Genomic DNA, 16,356 nt, shown 5'->3' on the forward strand with positions numbered 1-16,356 from the left:
TGTAAAAGTTTAGAGCGTATTTACCTTATATGATTGTAATCGGTTTCTGACACTGATTCCTGTATATTGATCAGTTTGATTACTGACCCTTGTCTGTAAATCAGTTTCTGTAACTGATTCATGTTTCTGTTTTCAGCTTTTTGATTGATTGATTGACTGTTACCTCGGACCTATAGTACAAGTATAACATTTGTATAAATATCTAGATCTGCGATCAAGCTTTAGATCCCGTAGTCTATTTTGTATAGCTGTAACCTTGATAAATCATTTGTTTGTACAAAACATGTGGACCTTTAGTCCCTTTGTTTATTTATTAATTATATATCAGGTTTCTTCTTCAGGAACAAACATTTATACCATGTTTCTTCTTCAAGAAGAAACATTACTTCAACTATAATCTGTGTGAATGAATATTATATTTCTTAATCATTAAGAAATACTATTTTAACTATACCCTTTGCATGTAAAATGATTACGTTTCTTAATCATGAAGAAACAGTAATTAACTATAACGCTTGCTTATGAAAAGTTATATTATACTTAACAGTGATAAAGATTTAGGCTATACCCCCGACTATGGTCTAAGCTATTATTATAATAATAAAATAATAATTTAATCAAAACCCCTACTTCGTACGGGTATTTGGAGTTAGTTGGCTAAGACTGATCGAGCGGCACTGCTACTCTATATCGCGTACTACAGCTTAAACCGTCAGAGCTTCGGAGCTTGGCACGTTCTACGAGGCCGACACGCAAACCGAGACCAGTGTGTGTGAGAATGTGTGTGGAATGAAATGCCGTGAGCATCCCCTTTTATAGCCAAAATTGGGTAGCGCGATGGTCCCTTGTCTTAAGCCATCACGTAACGCGATGTCAGGGTTTGACGCGTGGCTGCTGACTCAGCCATAGCGTCTGCCACGTGTCCCGCAGACGCGACACGTGTTGCTGCGTCATCATGGACCGTCGCGTAGTGCTATGGTCTTGAGCTTGGGCTCATCGTGTAGCGCGATGGGTTCCAGAATCCAGATTTTTATTTTTAGTACCTTGTTTTTAATAACTTTCCACTTCTTGATCATACTTCCATTTTCCAAAAATACTAAAGCGACCCTGATGCGGCGATGCGAGCGTAAATACTAAAGAAGCCCTTATGCGGCGATGCAAGCGTGCGAAGTGCAAAGTGCGCCATCAAAACGCCACATTACGCCCGTCGTCCGAGTCCGTGTCCGTGCGTGGTTAGCCACATTAAAACATTTCCGTGGAAACTTTCTTCCTTATAAAGAGCTTCCATTTATTTACTTGTTTTCATGTGGGATGAAAGTTCTCTTCCTTATTTATACCCATGTGGAATGCTTCCATTTTCTTCTATCTTTCCCTGTGGGATGGATTTTCTTTCTTTCTTTAACATAAAGATGCCTTATATTTCTTATCTCATTTTTCCCATGACTTATTTTAAGAATATTTTTAATCCTTCAACTTTTAAAGTTGACATATTTGGTTCAAAATAAATATGGTTTTTTTTCCTTGATGTTACAACTTACGCTTTCTTAACACTCTATGTTAATGATAGCTATCTAGTTATGTAGTATTGAATCTATCATTAGCACAATATCATAATATATTATTGGTACTTTGCTTTACATGCGAGTTTTCTCTGGAGTTGAGGGTCTCGTTGAAAGTAGCATCTTTATTCTTTGAGGTAGAGGTGAGGTTTGCCTACATCACATCCTCCCCAAAGTCTATTAATAGTTTCGCCATCCATTAGTGTGATACTACTGGGTATGAATGAAATTCAGTGGCTGATCCAGGAATTTTTCCAATGGGTACATTGCTTGGGACTTCGGGTTAGTTTGACGTTACGAGTCATTTCGACGGTTCAGGTCGGTTCACTATACCAAGATTGAGATTTTACTAAAGATCATCTTTGCTTTATCAAAATAATGAGCAAAACGTTCTTTTAGAAAGGCCAGCCTATCTCTCTTTCTTATCTTAGTGACAATTTATATACATGACTTCACTCTCATATTTTATATTGGGGTTCTATATAAAATTCGAAACTTGGTATGTTCTCGTAAACCCACACCTGACTACCTAGATCCGCCCTTGCTGGATGTTGAAGATGGTATGTACCGAATAAATTCTTTTACCATTATTATTATTATTATTATAGAATAATTAAAAGGTTTGGTGCCGCTAGACCCATAGTTATCAAATGCGTTATGCACACTTAAGGCGCATAGGCATCTTAGAGGACCTAGGCGCTAGGCGCAAAAAAAGCGTGGGCCTAAAAAAACGCATTTAAATAAAAAAACAAAAACAAAATTTGTAATGGAAAATATCACTTTTTTCAGATACCAAAATAATTCAAAACCATAATCCTCATCGTAAAGTACCAAAATCATCTAAACACCCAAAGCAAGTATTAAAATGATCGATCTCTTGTTATTCATGAAAAACTCTCCATAATCTACCATAATAATGAAAGTTACTGATGTGATCAACTGTTTATTGTAAGTATTTATTTAGTAGAACAATTTTGAAATAATTAATGTTAACGTTATGAGAGAAATTATTATTTATTTTGATAATTATTTTGATAACTTTGTTCTTGGCTTCTTGCTTTGTGATGTTGAAAAACCAATCATTTAATAGTGATATTGAGTTAATTTTGTTAAACCTATTAATTTTAGGTTAGTTGTTTTAACTTAGTTAAATGATAAATCAAAAAACAAAATCAAATAAAATCAAGATAATAAAAAAAAGCAACTGTCGATTAATTGCCTAAAATTGCGCCTGCTTTTATGGAAAGCGTTGCAATTGCGCTTCTACTAAAGAAAACGTCTAGGCGTAAAAAAGCAACGCTTTTAATAACTATGGCTAGACCTTTTATTGGTCTAAGTGGCACCACACTGTTGGCCACATCAATTTTTATGTTTTTTTAATTACTTTAGTTCTAATCTCGCGACGACTCACTACCACAGCATCTGGGACCAAAAATTCTCGGGTTTCACTAACACCTGGGTTTTATTGACTTTTTTTTACGTAACGAATGCAATCGAAACCAACTAAATTTACGTCAACTTACCGCTGCAACGTTCGGGACTATCAACGTTTGTATTTTACCAACACCCAGTTTTTACCAACTCACCACCGCAACATCGGGGACTGCAACTCTCTAATTTTACTGACCGAAAAAAGTAATTTTAAATATATTTTTATATGCTAATTTGACGATTTTTTTTTGGTTTAATCGATTGGGTTTACCAATGTTGTTTATACTGTAACAAACGTAACCGATACTGACTGAATTCGCATAGACTCGTCATCATAATGCTCGGGTTTTACCAATGCCCAGGTTTTATTGACCGAATAAACATCGTTATAAATATTTTAATTTTTTATATGTTAATTTGATGAGTTTATTTTTTATTTTTAATCTAGTACCATTACGAACGTAATTGATGCCAACCAAACCTTTTAATATGTTAACTTTTAGTTATATGAGTGTCGCTACTGTTTATGTGTTGACGCACTTATTGTTTTCTTAATTTAGTTTCGATATCTTAACGAACTTAACCCATACCAACCACATCCGCATTAATGCACAGTCAGAAAGCGACGGGATGGGACATGTATATAAACATATCCCAACTGTCCTGGTGCAACGCACCGGGTAAAAACTAGTTATATACAATTGAGGAGTTTGGTGCCGCTAAGTCCCGATTGGGGCACTTTGCGGCACCGTAATGGTCATTTTTTAGTTACAATACAGCAACGAATGTGAAGGAAACTGACCAAATTCGCATAGACTCACAACTTCAACGCCCGGAACCTCAACGCTCGTGTTTTACCAACGCCCAAGTTTACCGATCGAAGCCAACCCATTAGTCCACCTCGGTTTTTATATTTCTTCTATTTTTAAGCTCATGTACCATAACAAACAACCAAAATCGATCGCATTTGTGTCAAGTTACCGCCTCAATGCTTGGGTAAAACGTTTGGTTTTACCACCGCCCGAGTTTACCAACCAAATAAACATCGAATATTTTAGTTTTAATTTCGGTACAATAGTATATATATCCAAAATCGATCGAATTCACATCGACATACTAACTCAAACACTTACCTGTTAAAACACTAGTTAACTTTTAAAAGGTTTATTACCCACGAGAATCACTTGTAGTTGTAGTCAGAGGACACACATGTTTACTCATTCATTAACTGTTCCCTCTTATCTTCCTTCCTTCAAATTCAAGCAAATGCTTTCTTCAAATTCATATTCATTCCCAAGATCATCCAAACCACCATGGCTTCCAGATTTCACCTCACTTTCACCTTCACTCCACGCCAAATATTCCACCACCACCCACCAGCAACCCTCTTGTTCCCAAGTCGTAAGCAGCTTTACATTGGACGCGTTCGGGTCCAAGATGGCGGAAACTCGTATCTCGGAATGTGGAAGAATGCGATGGACAGGGAGCGGAAGGCGATGGAGTTCAACAAGATCGCGGAGAATAAAGAAAATGATGGAGATTATAAAGAGGATTTGGAGATGAAGAGCAGTGAGTTTATGAGGATTTTGGAAGTGCCTAAAGAGGAGAGGGATCGAGTGCAAAGCATTCAGGTGATTGATCGGGCGGCTGCTGCGATTGCGGTTGCCAGTACGCTCTTGAAGGAGGAGAAGATGATGAATGCTAGTGATAGTGAGGATGAATCGAATCGGGTTGAAGATGCTGATCAGGAAAATGATGATGGGGATGGTTTCGGTGTTGTGGACTCGCAACAGGGTAATTCTTGTTTTCATGTTTTCAAATTGATAATTAACAAAGGAACTGTGATTATGAATTCATGTCCTATGTTAAATATAGTTTTAGGGTTTAGGGTTTACAATGTTGTAGAACTCGTTAGGCGGTGGATACTGATTAGGATGTAAATGAGCCACGTTGTCGGCTTGTTTCGAGCTCTTTTTCTAAAGCTTGAGCTCGGCTGATGATTCGTTTATTCAAGATCAGGATTGGCTCGTTTATTATTTATTAATATATATATATATATGTTTTTAATTATTTTTATATATTTTGAGAAAGACATTAAATGAGCCAGAGCTCGGCTCGAGTTCGATTTTGCAGTATGAAATTGATAAGTAGAAGTTCAAAGGAGGTAAAACATTAAAATACACAAGGCGGCTTGTTATGACTCGACGAGCCTAAACTAGCTTCCCATACAAGGTTTGAGCTTGGGCTTAATGACTAAATGAGCTTTATTTGAGGCTTGGGCTTGATTCGAGCTTTTTATCGATTCGATCTCGATAGCTCATGGGCGTTCGGCTCTTTTGCACCCATAGTACTAAGTGGCAGTTAATTGGGATCGGAACTTTATATCTAATTTTTTAAAATTAAATTTTATTTATAATTTTTAAAACAAGTATAATTTTTACAACCTAAGAAAATAAATAAATAAATGAATAAATAATAAATTGCTGAAATTTAATCTGTAACTCACCAAATACAGACTGGTAGCCGATTTTAACAACAATGAGGGTTTATTTTCTCTCCATTTTGTGTTATATGTAGTTTTACTACTATTGTTTTTAGTACTTTTGTTTTGTTGTTGTCACACTTTATATTACTGCTACGAGTGAGTTTATACCAGGTATGTTTGTTTGTAACTGTATAACATTCCTGCTTTTATCAGGATCAGCCAGTATCAGAACACCTGGTCCCAATTTCTGGTCATGGATACCACCTTCTGATTCAAACGCAGACGATGAAGCCAACTCAGCAACATCAAGCACACGAACGTCACCATATCCCAATCAATCGAACCCTGTGATGGAGTTAGAACCTTCCATAACTCATCTATCTTTACCTTTCGAAAGCAAAACGTACAATCCGTCTCTTCCACCGTTTCAATCACTAATGGAGGTTGAAAAACAGGACATGTTTTCGACAAATGCAGAAGATGCAGCTCATGCACTTGCTGAAGTTGATGTTGATTCAGTGTCGTCTCATGGTGCTAATCCCGAAGGGTCAAAATGGTGGAAAGAAACCGGGACAGAAGTGAGAGCAGATGGAGTTGTTTGCAAGTGGACGTTGACTCGGGGTGTTAGTGCTGATAAATCCGTTGAATGGGAAGAGAAATACTGGGAAGCTGCTGATGAGTTTGGTTATAAGGAACTCGGATCTGAAAAGTCAGGTCGCGATGCTTCTGGGAACGTTTGGCGTGAGTTTTGGAAAGAGTCAATGTCAGAGGTATGGAATCATGCATTGTTTTCGACAAATGTTGACGGCATAGTATACATTTATGTGTTGTTTTCATCATGGTTTGTTTGCAGATTGACGGGTGTTTGCATATTGAAAAGACTGCAGATAAATGGGGGAAGAATGGAAAAGGTGACGAGTGGCAGGAAAAATGGTTTGAACATTATGGTGCGGGTCAAGCCGAGAAGTGGGCTCATAAGTGGTGCAGCATTGACCCGACCACAAAGCTAGAAGCGGGTCATGCTCATGTTTGGCATGAAAGGTATTACATTACAGTCGCTTATTTTCTTATTTGAACATGAAGTGGTTAATGATATTAGTTATCTCTCTTAATATCATCATCTTTACCTGAAAACGACCCATATATTTATAAATTAATTTCATAAATACCGTTACAAACTTGAAAATTGTCATATATACCCTAGCAAAACTAAAATATCATGCATACCAACTTTAATGGATTTTTACCTAATGGTCATTCTACCCCTTTCCATTATAGTTGTTTAAACCTTATGTTTATTTGGATTTTGATCGACATTTGATGATATGCAGATAATTGAACAATTGAATATTTATTTCCGAATAAGATAATCGAACTGAATTCATGTATGCTATGGGAGTGTCACACCCCGACCAATGAAGGCGGAAACGTCGAGGCGTGACATGATTGCTCATTGCACAACGACACTATAAAGTTACAATATTTAAACAACTCATTTAAATCCATATCATCATAAATAACACAACAATTGTTCATACAAAATGCCAAATAGATAAATAAACAAATAACTTGTTCTTTCATTTTCTAATATCCTAAAGCCAAGATGATAAGTTTCTTCAAGTAATCCAATCAAGCTAACATCAAACCTGTAACATTGCATAAAATAGAGTTTGTCAACACAAAGGTTGGTGAGCAATTTTCATAGTTTTGGACAATAAGTATATAGTATGAAATCCACAACTAGTATATGAAAACAATAAATAATAGCAACAATTCAGATAATAAAACCGTCAATAAGAATACATTGACGACAATAATGAAATCGTCAATAAGAATACATTGACGACACCTTTCTATATGGGGATACCATATATACTCGGAATTAACGTATGATCATACTTTGATGAGGCTACCCGCCTTAGCATTCAAGAGGCTACCCGCCTTAGCATTCAAGAATTTGCACATAATCATGTAAAGCATATAACACCAAATCGAGCATTTATTTACGTAAACATATACAATAAGTATTGTGGTTTAAGACTCAAGTATAAATCATTTGAATTTGAATAAGTATGCAATGCCACCCTTAAAACGAAAGATGGAAAACGGGGGATGAAAAAGTACTCACATTAACAAGTAACTTGAAAGATAGTGTCGTGAATAATCGGAGGGATTGGTTTAACGAGCAAGACCTATATTAAACGGGTCTTGTGTTAGTAGGTAGTCTTGGAAGGGTTTAAAATAAAATACATGACAAATAAAGTAAATAAATAAAGTTTAGGATTCAAAATATAAATATTTGAGAAATTAAAGAAACGAGTTTTGTAAAATAAGTTTACTCGAAACCGGGTCTCGGTATTCTATTCATTAGTTTTTTTTTCTTTTTTTTCACTCAACCTATGTTAAGTAATAATGTGGGTTAAAATGCAATATTGCAAAACCCTTGGTTATAAGAATACCAAAACGAGGTTTAAACGAGTGTTCGGGTTTGTCGGTTCGAGACTTGATAATTGACCAAGCTCAAAGTTAGTTTCCCAAAATAATAAATGCTATGAGATAACTCAATAAAATCAAAATAGACTTAACCAAGTATGTAGTTTTATTGTGAAGAACCTTAACGTTCGTTAAGCGAATATACGACTTTATCGGTCCGAACTTGTTATAAGATCAAGTTGGTTACCGACATGCCAAGTATGTTTAGAAATTAACTAAAAAATTGATTTAAAATATAATCTTGAAGAAAAATATGAGTTTTGGTGGCTAAAAACACACTCGTGTGTCTTAAGCGAGTGAACTCGGTTTAGTTCGGTTTTTGGTTCGGTCCTTGACTCGGAATAACACCGAGGATGGTTACCACATACCCAATTACCACGGAACTTGTAAAATAACTTATAAATAATAATACTCAAGTTTTACATTCAAAAAGTTAACAATAAAGCTTTTAAACGAAAGTTCGGTTTTTGGTTCGGTTCTCAACTCGGGATGAAACCGAGGCTAGTCACCACATACCCAATACCATGGAACTTGACAAATATGAACAATAAACTAAAATATGCAGAAGTTAAGCAAGTATAACAAGTTATATGGTTAGATTTGTTAAATATATAAACAAGGACTACAAAGTCCTCCATTTTACTAGCCCGACATTTCAACCGGCCGAGACCGGAGAAATGAAAGACTAAAGGTAAACAAGGAGTATATATTATATATATGTTGTAACATCAAGCTTTAAGTATTGAGAAGTTAGTTAAAATGAAAGATTAGCTTATGAAGAACAACCTTAGAATTCAAGAATTTGAGAGAAAAATGAGGAAATTAGCAAGCACAAATGAAGAAGATGGGTGTGTATATATAGGGTAAGTTGAATGGGTCTTTCATAAAGGGTGTTGCATGAAAATGGGTTGGTTATAGACCCAAGAAAACATAAACTACAAATGGGTCCTTCAAGTCTACATTTTGGTAGTTTTAGTCCCTAGAGTTCGTTTTGAGCTTTTTCGGGGCATTTTAAGAACCGAAAAGGGTGTTTTTTTTAGATCCAACAACTATAAAACAAATATGTAACATAAAATTCATCATTTTGATAATATCGAAAGGTTCGGGATACAAAACGGGTCGGGTTTACATTAAGAATACAAGTATAAAATAACCCGAAATTGACAAATGTCATAGGGAGAAAGCTATAAATTAAATATAATAGTTTGAGAAAACTAATGTTTGTGGATAAAAACGGATAAATAAAAAAAAATTGAAGTTAAAGCTATGATTTTTCAAGTTTTAGAAAAATAAGGGCAAAATGGTCATTTATTAAGTTGTTTTTAATAAATTGGGTATATTTGATAATTGATATCTTAACTACTTTGTAAGGGTATATATGACACGGGATTTGTCAAATGATAAAAATAAATTAGGTCCGTTATTTCAATTGTGATTCTCAAAATACTTATGAATTAATTTAATGTACGAAGCAAAACTTATAAATTATATTTTTTTAAGTTCACGGCTTATGAAATGTATCTTTTCTATGTTTCACCCCTGTACTACACATGGTGGAAAATATGAACTTAATGGTAGTTCGGTTTGTTTATCTTTTTTTTTTTTTTTTTAAAATGGCTCGGTTCATTTATTTTTGGTAAAAAAAGTGGTTGGGTTCATTTAATTTTGTTAAAAAAAGTGGTTCGGTTTGTTTGTTTTTTTAGAGTAGCACGGTTCGTTTATTTTGTTAAAAAAATGTGCCTCGGTTTGTTTATTTTTGTTAAAAATGTAATTTGGTCCGTTTATTTTTGTTAAAAAAACTGGTTCAGATCATGTACTTTAGTTAGAAAAAAGTAGGTCGGTTTGTTTATTTTTGTTAAAAAAAAATAGCTCGACTCATTTATTTTTTACCACAAGGTTAAGTAAATGAGAAATGAAAAAAATACCATTTTATCCCTGACTTAAGGAAAAAACAAACGGGGTTAACGAAAAGTACTAAAATAGCATGATTTTGGAAATGTCATGTATTGATTTGCAAGAAATTTAAAAAAGGTACTAAAGTTGCGTAGTTGGTCAAACATCAGGTATGAAAATGACACTTAACTTAATAATGAATAAAATCCACATTATGTTATAACCCAATTAACTAAATGGTTTCAACCCATGACCCATGGATAGCTAGAATAAATGAGATGAGAGATTAGAAATTAGGAGAAATGTAGGCTTGACACCTAAGCTTCAACATTTTCTTTTATTAGTATAGTACGATAAGATTTTTCAAGTTTGTAGGGTTATAATTCATATATGAAATTGACCCACCTGTTTATCTAAATGGGTAATGGGTTGTTGGGTCAAACAGGTTAACTGGTCAAGTGTAGAATGTCTAAAACTAAATTTAACCGCGACTGGATTTAAAATACAAATCAACTTTGAGCAATTTTACGCTATTAAAGGCACATTTCATTGAAAAACTGCCACATATATGTAGTCTTGTAAACGCACCGAACAAATTCTAACGGAGCATGTTCATGCTTGTTCGTTTAAATATAACCAAAAAACAATCAAGCGAATGGGGTTTTTTGTTCATGTTTGTTCGTTAAGAAAGTGAACATGTTCGTGCTCGTTTGTGTTCGTTCGTTTATAGTATAAGAGGATGGTTTACGAACTAACATAATTGAACATAGATGAAGTGATGAACGAACGTAACTGAGCTGAAACCAGTTAAAAGCAATGGAAGAACAATGTGTTGCCTGAAAAATTATTAAACTAGACTAAGTTGTAATTGGTCAAAAGTTGTTAATTGCATATATTAACACGCATAAATAACGAACTCAAATAAACGTAAATGAACAAACATAAACGAATTTAAGTGAATGTGTGTAAAGGAACATTCCTGAAAATAAATGACCCACGATATATGAGTAAACGACCGGAGCATATTTATGCTCGTTCGTTTAACTTTAACCACAATCGAACACGAATTATCAAACGAATGGGTTTTTTGTTTGTGTTTGTTAAGAAAATGTGAAGAACAATGTCTTGGACCTAACTTGTAATGGGCCAAAATATTGAAATGAATATGTTAACGAACGTAAATAACGAACTTAAACAAGCGTAAACTAGCGAGCATAAGGAGCATAAATGAATGACGAGCATGCGTTCATATTTGTTCATTTAACTAAATGAACAAAATTTTTTGTTCATGTTTGCTTGCTTATTAAATTAATGAACATGAAAGTCCAGTTCGGTTACAGTTGTGGATGAGTTAACACAGAGACCCGTTTGATGATGTGGCAGGTGGGGTGAGAAGTACGATGGGCAAGGTGGCAGCATCAAGTACACAGACAAATGGGCTGAGCGTTCAGAGGGTGACAGGTGGACAAAGTGGGGCGATAAATGGGACGAGCATTTTGACCAAAACGGGCATGGTGTGAAACAAGGAGAAACATGGTGGGAAGGTGCGTATGGTGAACGATGGAACAAGACCTGGGGTGAAGGTCACAACGGCTCGGGTTGGGTCCACAAATATGGCAAGAGCAGCTGCGGTCAACACTGGGACACACACGTTCAGCAGGAAACTTGGTATGAGAGGTTTCCTCATTATGGGTTCTACCATTGTTATGAAAACTCGGTCCCTTTGCGCCAGGTTAAGAATCCCTCCGAGTCATAAATGTTTGTACATCCTTAACATGTTGTAAGGTGTTAAGTTAAAACCACGTACACGATGACATTATCCGGGAAATAATGCAGCAACTAACGTTAACCGGATCTGTTTAGTTTAATCAGTTTCGTAGAAGCATGTCAACCTAAAAGTCAAATCGTTGGTTTGTTATTTGATGATGAGTCGATTTTTCGGTTTCTTTGAACACTTCTATTAATGTGTGCAAGTAATGCTGGTTTGCCATGACTTTGGGTGTGTATTTGAATGTAATAAAACGCAAGTCAGTTATGATTGTGAGTACATACAATTTAATATCTATCACTTTACAGCCCATTTTATAGTCAACGCATGGGTAACATCACTTTGGGTGTGACTTGAAACGTGGGGAGTGCTCCTTTCAATTTAAGAAATAAGACCCGATTAATCCTATACGCCGCCACTTACACTAAACTACCGTAGATTATTCAAAGGGTAACATCACTTCTTTCAATCACCCTAAAGCATTTTAATTTTTAATTAAAAGTTACTAATAAATTATAAGTTTAAAAACACAAATTCAAGTTTAAGTTTAAGAAGATTTGACAAAATGAACAGATTAGCTATACATATGAATTTAGAAAATCATTTTATGTGTATGCAATGCAACTATTGTTAAAATATACAACCAACATATGATAATGAATATATAACAAATTTAGTTCGGACTCTTCACTTAAAATTTCTGGAATGCCTATCATAAAATCTTGGAACTTATCGTAATCTTTTTCCATGATAACAATGTTGGATATATGGACTGGTTTGGTTAAGTCAACGCGACTGACCGAGTTATGATCCGTAAGAGTTACACCTTGGGCAACGAACAATAAACCCGCTTAACTAGCTTAATCGGTAATGATGAATATATTTATTATTTATAATAGTTATAAATAGTATAGTTTATTTACTAAGTAAATAAACTTGTTCGGGCTTTAAACGAGTTGGACTTTGGAAGCCCGGTTAGGTTTAATAATTATATACTTATATATAATAATAATATTAATAAACCTTAAAAAGCTACACTCTTGTTGAATAAGAGTGGAGCCGCCACCAAGCTCCAAATATTGTGGAGTATTAGCTCCATTCCAACCGTGATATCGTAAAGCAAACCAACCGGCCCTCCGTTTAAAAGCCGAACATCATCACCGCAACACAGCCACCGCCGCCGTTTCTCGCGTCGCCGTTTGCTGTTGTTGTTGCTTGCTGCTGCTGATCGGATACCGTCGCCGCTACCGACAAAGGTTGTCGCCATTGCTGTCTGGTTACTTGTTCGTCAACTAGCGCCATTCGTTATCCCTCAGTGTCTCGACCGGTTATTTATTAACTGAGGTAAAATTAAATATTGTCGGTTTGATTTATATTTAATTTGGTTGTTATTAGTACTGTGCTCGTATGGTTTTGTAACCGGATCCTGTCAGGTTAGTTTCGGTGCTGATTATTCGTTTATATTCCGTTGCGCTTTTATTAATTAATAGGATTAATTATTATTTGTCACATTTATTGAACCGGGGTTAATAAATAAAATTTTGACTGGTCACAATTGAAACCCAACAGTGGTATCAGAGACTTGGTTACAACGTACGAGTTGGTACCGGTCTTATAACCGGAATTAGAGCACAAACTTTAACTAGTTTTAAAGTTTCTGGTGTAATTAATTTTAGGGCAACTTTATATTTTGGTCAAATTTTATTTTGTTTTATTTGACCAAAAGCTTGCCCGAATTTTGGTTGGTTGTTTTGCAATATGTAAATTTGGCCCGACCGTGTTTGTGGTTGTTTGTGATGTTTTGGTTTTGGTTTTGGTTTTGGTTTTGGTTTTGGTTTTTGGTTTTGGCCATATGGATAGTTCAAATTTGTAATAAGGGTTTTTCCTTTATTATATTTATTTTTGTAATAGTGTATTTAATTTATAAATATTGTAATAAACGAAGACCCGAAGACAAAGACCATGAAAACTAAACAGGAATCACGAAGTCAGTGGGAGTTGTTCAAGACGACGATTGGATGCACTCAAGTCCATCCTTATGGTTATTTGTGTGTTATTACTCCGTGACCCGTTCGGTCTTGCTAATAGGCTCTAGCAAGATCGAACAATTATTGGCCATATAGATTTACATATTTATTTATTGCTTTTGTGGTTGCTTATTTTTATAATTGTTATATAATAACCAACCTCACACCAATATATATATTTTAAAAGGATTTTTAAAATATTAAAAAAAAACAATCATAATAAAACAATTCCAAAAGGGGTTTTACAACTTGTCAAATTTTGTGTTTAAAACAAAGTTTGATTTAAAACAAATTACAACCAATCATGTTTTGCAAAATTAAACTCAATTTGATTTTCCAAAACTAAATAACTTAATAGGTAACTATTACCTTAAAGTTGGTTATTTATATCGCGACAAATTTAGTTTTAATAGGTTATATAAAACTAAGTGTCCTGAGAGATGAAAGAGTTCATCAAGTTGTCCCGATTAATACAGTAAAACTGGAATTTTACTCCATTTGGTAATATTTAAAATTAATCCCAATTTTAAAATCAATAGTCTATGCCATCATACTATAAGTCACACTTGAGGCATACTGCGAAACTTCAAGTGTTTGGAGCTACAGCACCGCACTTGATTTCTAGCCTATCTCTTCAAGGTGAAAGGGTTTCGTTGACACATCCGGCCCTTTCACAAGTGACTATACTAAGGCGACTATTACTTTACTCTCCTGTTACGTGCTACAGCTGTCTGGAGACTAAGGTGGGCGTAGATGAGGCTAAACGTATCTACTTAGACAAGTGTTGTCTCAATAGGCCTCATAACCGAGAGCTGTGCATTATTCACAATTGACAATCGTTGTCTGTCTGCCTAATCACTTACTAATGTTGTGTGTACAGCTGCCATTAGTAACTGGAAGCCAGATTCTCAAGTTCCTATTTTATTAATGTTATTCGGTCATTAATAATATGATTAAAACATCGTAAATACTAATTAAATTACTTTTGCTTATTTAACAGATGTCAACTGATAATAACTTCTCATTCACTCTCAAGGCTATCCTTGAAAAAGAAAAGGTGAATGGCACCAACTTTCTTGAGTGGCACCACAACTTAGACTTGTTCTCAAGATGGCAAAGAAGCACTATGTTCTCGATGGACCTGTTCCAACCAAGCCGGAAAACAATATTGCTGATGCCAAGAGGGTTCTTGACAAGCATATGGATGACTCGGCTGAAGTCGCTGTATCATGCTAGCCGCCATGTCTTACGAGCTTGCAAAAGGCTTGGAAGATTTTGGTGCCTATGAGATGCTTGAGCAACTCAAGGGCATGTTCCAGAAACAAGCCCGTCAAGAACGCTATGACACCATAAAGTAGCTTATCAGCTGCAGAATGGAACAGGATCACCTGTTAGTGCGCATGCCGTTAAGATGAAAGGGTACATCGAACAGCTAAGTAAACTTGATTATCCCCGGTCAGATGAGATGGCAGCGGATTTCATCCTGAACTATCTTCCCAGCTCTTACGACCAGTTCGTAATGAATTTCGATATGACTGGCTGGGTGAAGACAGTGCCGGAGCTTCATGGAATGCTCAAGATGGCTGAGATGAATATTCCCGCTAAAAACAATCAAGTTCTTATGGTTCGATTTGCTGGTGTCGTCAAGTCTAAACTCAAGAACCGGGGTCATAACGGTAAAGGCAAGAAGAAGGTTACTGTTGCTGCCAGGTCTGCCACCAACAACAAAGGTGTTGCAAAGGTACCACCGCCGCCTCTCGAGGAGCGCCAGTGCTACAAGTGCAACAAAATGGGACACTGGAAACGTAACTGTCCTGACTACCTTGCTGAGCTGAAAAGGCAGAGGACCAATGTTGAAAGCTCCTCTAAAGGTATTTCTATTTACGTTATTGAACTTTTCACTATGTCTAGCAACACATGGGTGTTTGATACCGGATGTGGTTACCACATCGTTAATGTCTTGCAGGAGCTTGAAAATTGGAAGAAACTGAAACAAGGCAGCATGGAACTCATCATTGGTGATGGGAAGAGAGTCCCAGTTCTTGCAACTGGCACATATCGTTTTGCTTGTCCGTCTGGCCTTGTAGTTACTTTGGATAACTGTTTGTTTGCACCTGGTTTGACCAGAAACATTATTTCAATTTATTTACTATTTGAACAAGGATTTAAGTACGTTTTTAATAGTATTGCTATTTCTGCCTACTTGAATGATATCTTTTATTTTGAGGCTAAACCTCGAAATGGTATTTATGAGGTTGATGTTCAAATAAACAATAATGTATATAATCTTTCTAAACGTATCAGATCTGGCATCAATGATACATTTCTATGGCATTTCCGACTTGGCCACATATGCAAGGCACGAGTCAAGAGACTCCAATCCGAAGGGATTCTTGAATCCACAGGACCGGATCTGCTGGCAAACTCGCCAAAGGCTCATTCACTCATAAGAATGAACGAGCAAAGGATCTGCTGGGAATCATACATACTGATGTATGCGGTCCTTTCAGAACCATGTCTAGGAATCATGAAAGATACTTAGTTTCTTTTATTGACGATTACAGTCGATATGCCTATGTGTATCTCATGAAACACAAGCATGAAACCTTTGAAAAGTTCAAAGAGTTTCGAAACGAAGTGGAAAACCAACTCGGGAAAACTATTTAAATGCTTCGAACAGATTGAGACGGAGAGTATCTC

At 35.8% G+C, this 16,356-nt stretch overlaps 1 protein-coding gene across 1 annotated transcript; it reads left to right on the forward strand.

The window, feature by feature from the left end:
- The first annotated feature begins 4,303 nt into the window (after window positions 1-4,303).
- On the forward strand, window positions 4,304-11,624 carry LOC143628105 (protein LIKE EARLY STARVATION, chloroplastic-like). Its single transcript, XM_077097774.1, has 4 exons — window positions 4,304-4,784; window positions 5,689-6,245; window positions 6,329-6,516; window positions 11,245-11,624. Exons 1-4 carry the CDS (start codon window positions 4,304-4,306, stop codon window positions 11,615-11,617), a joined length of 1,599 nt encoding a protein of 532 aa, XP_076953889.1. The 3' UTR covers window positions 11,618-11,624.
- Window positions 11,625-16,356: the final 4,732 nt, after the last annotated feature.

Source organism: Bidens hawaiensis, unplaced genomic scaffold (genome assembly GCF_021521415.1).
Source record: "Bidens hawaiensis isolate Kalapana, Puna unplaced genomic scaffold, B.hawaiensis_p1.1 tig00004795_1, whole genome shotgun sequence".
In the NCBI taxonomy this organism is placed as follows: Eukaryota; Viridiplantae; Streptophyta; class Magnoliopsida; order Asterales; family Asteraceae; genus Bidens; species Bidens hawaiensis.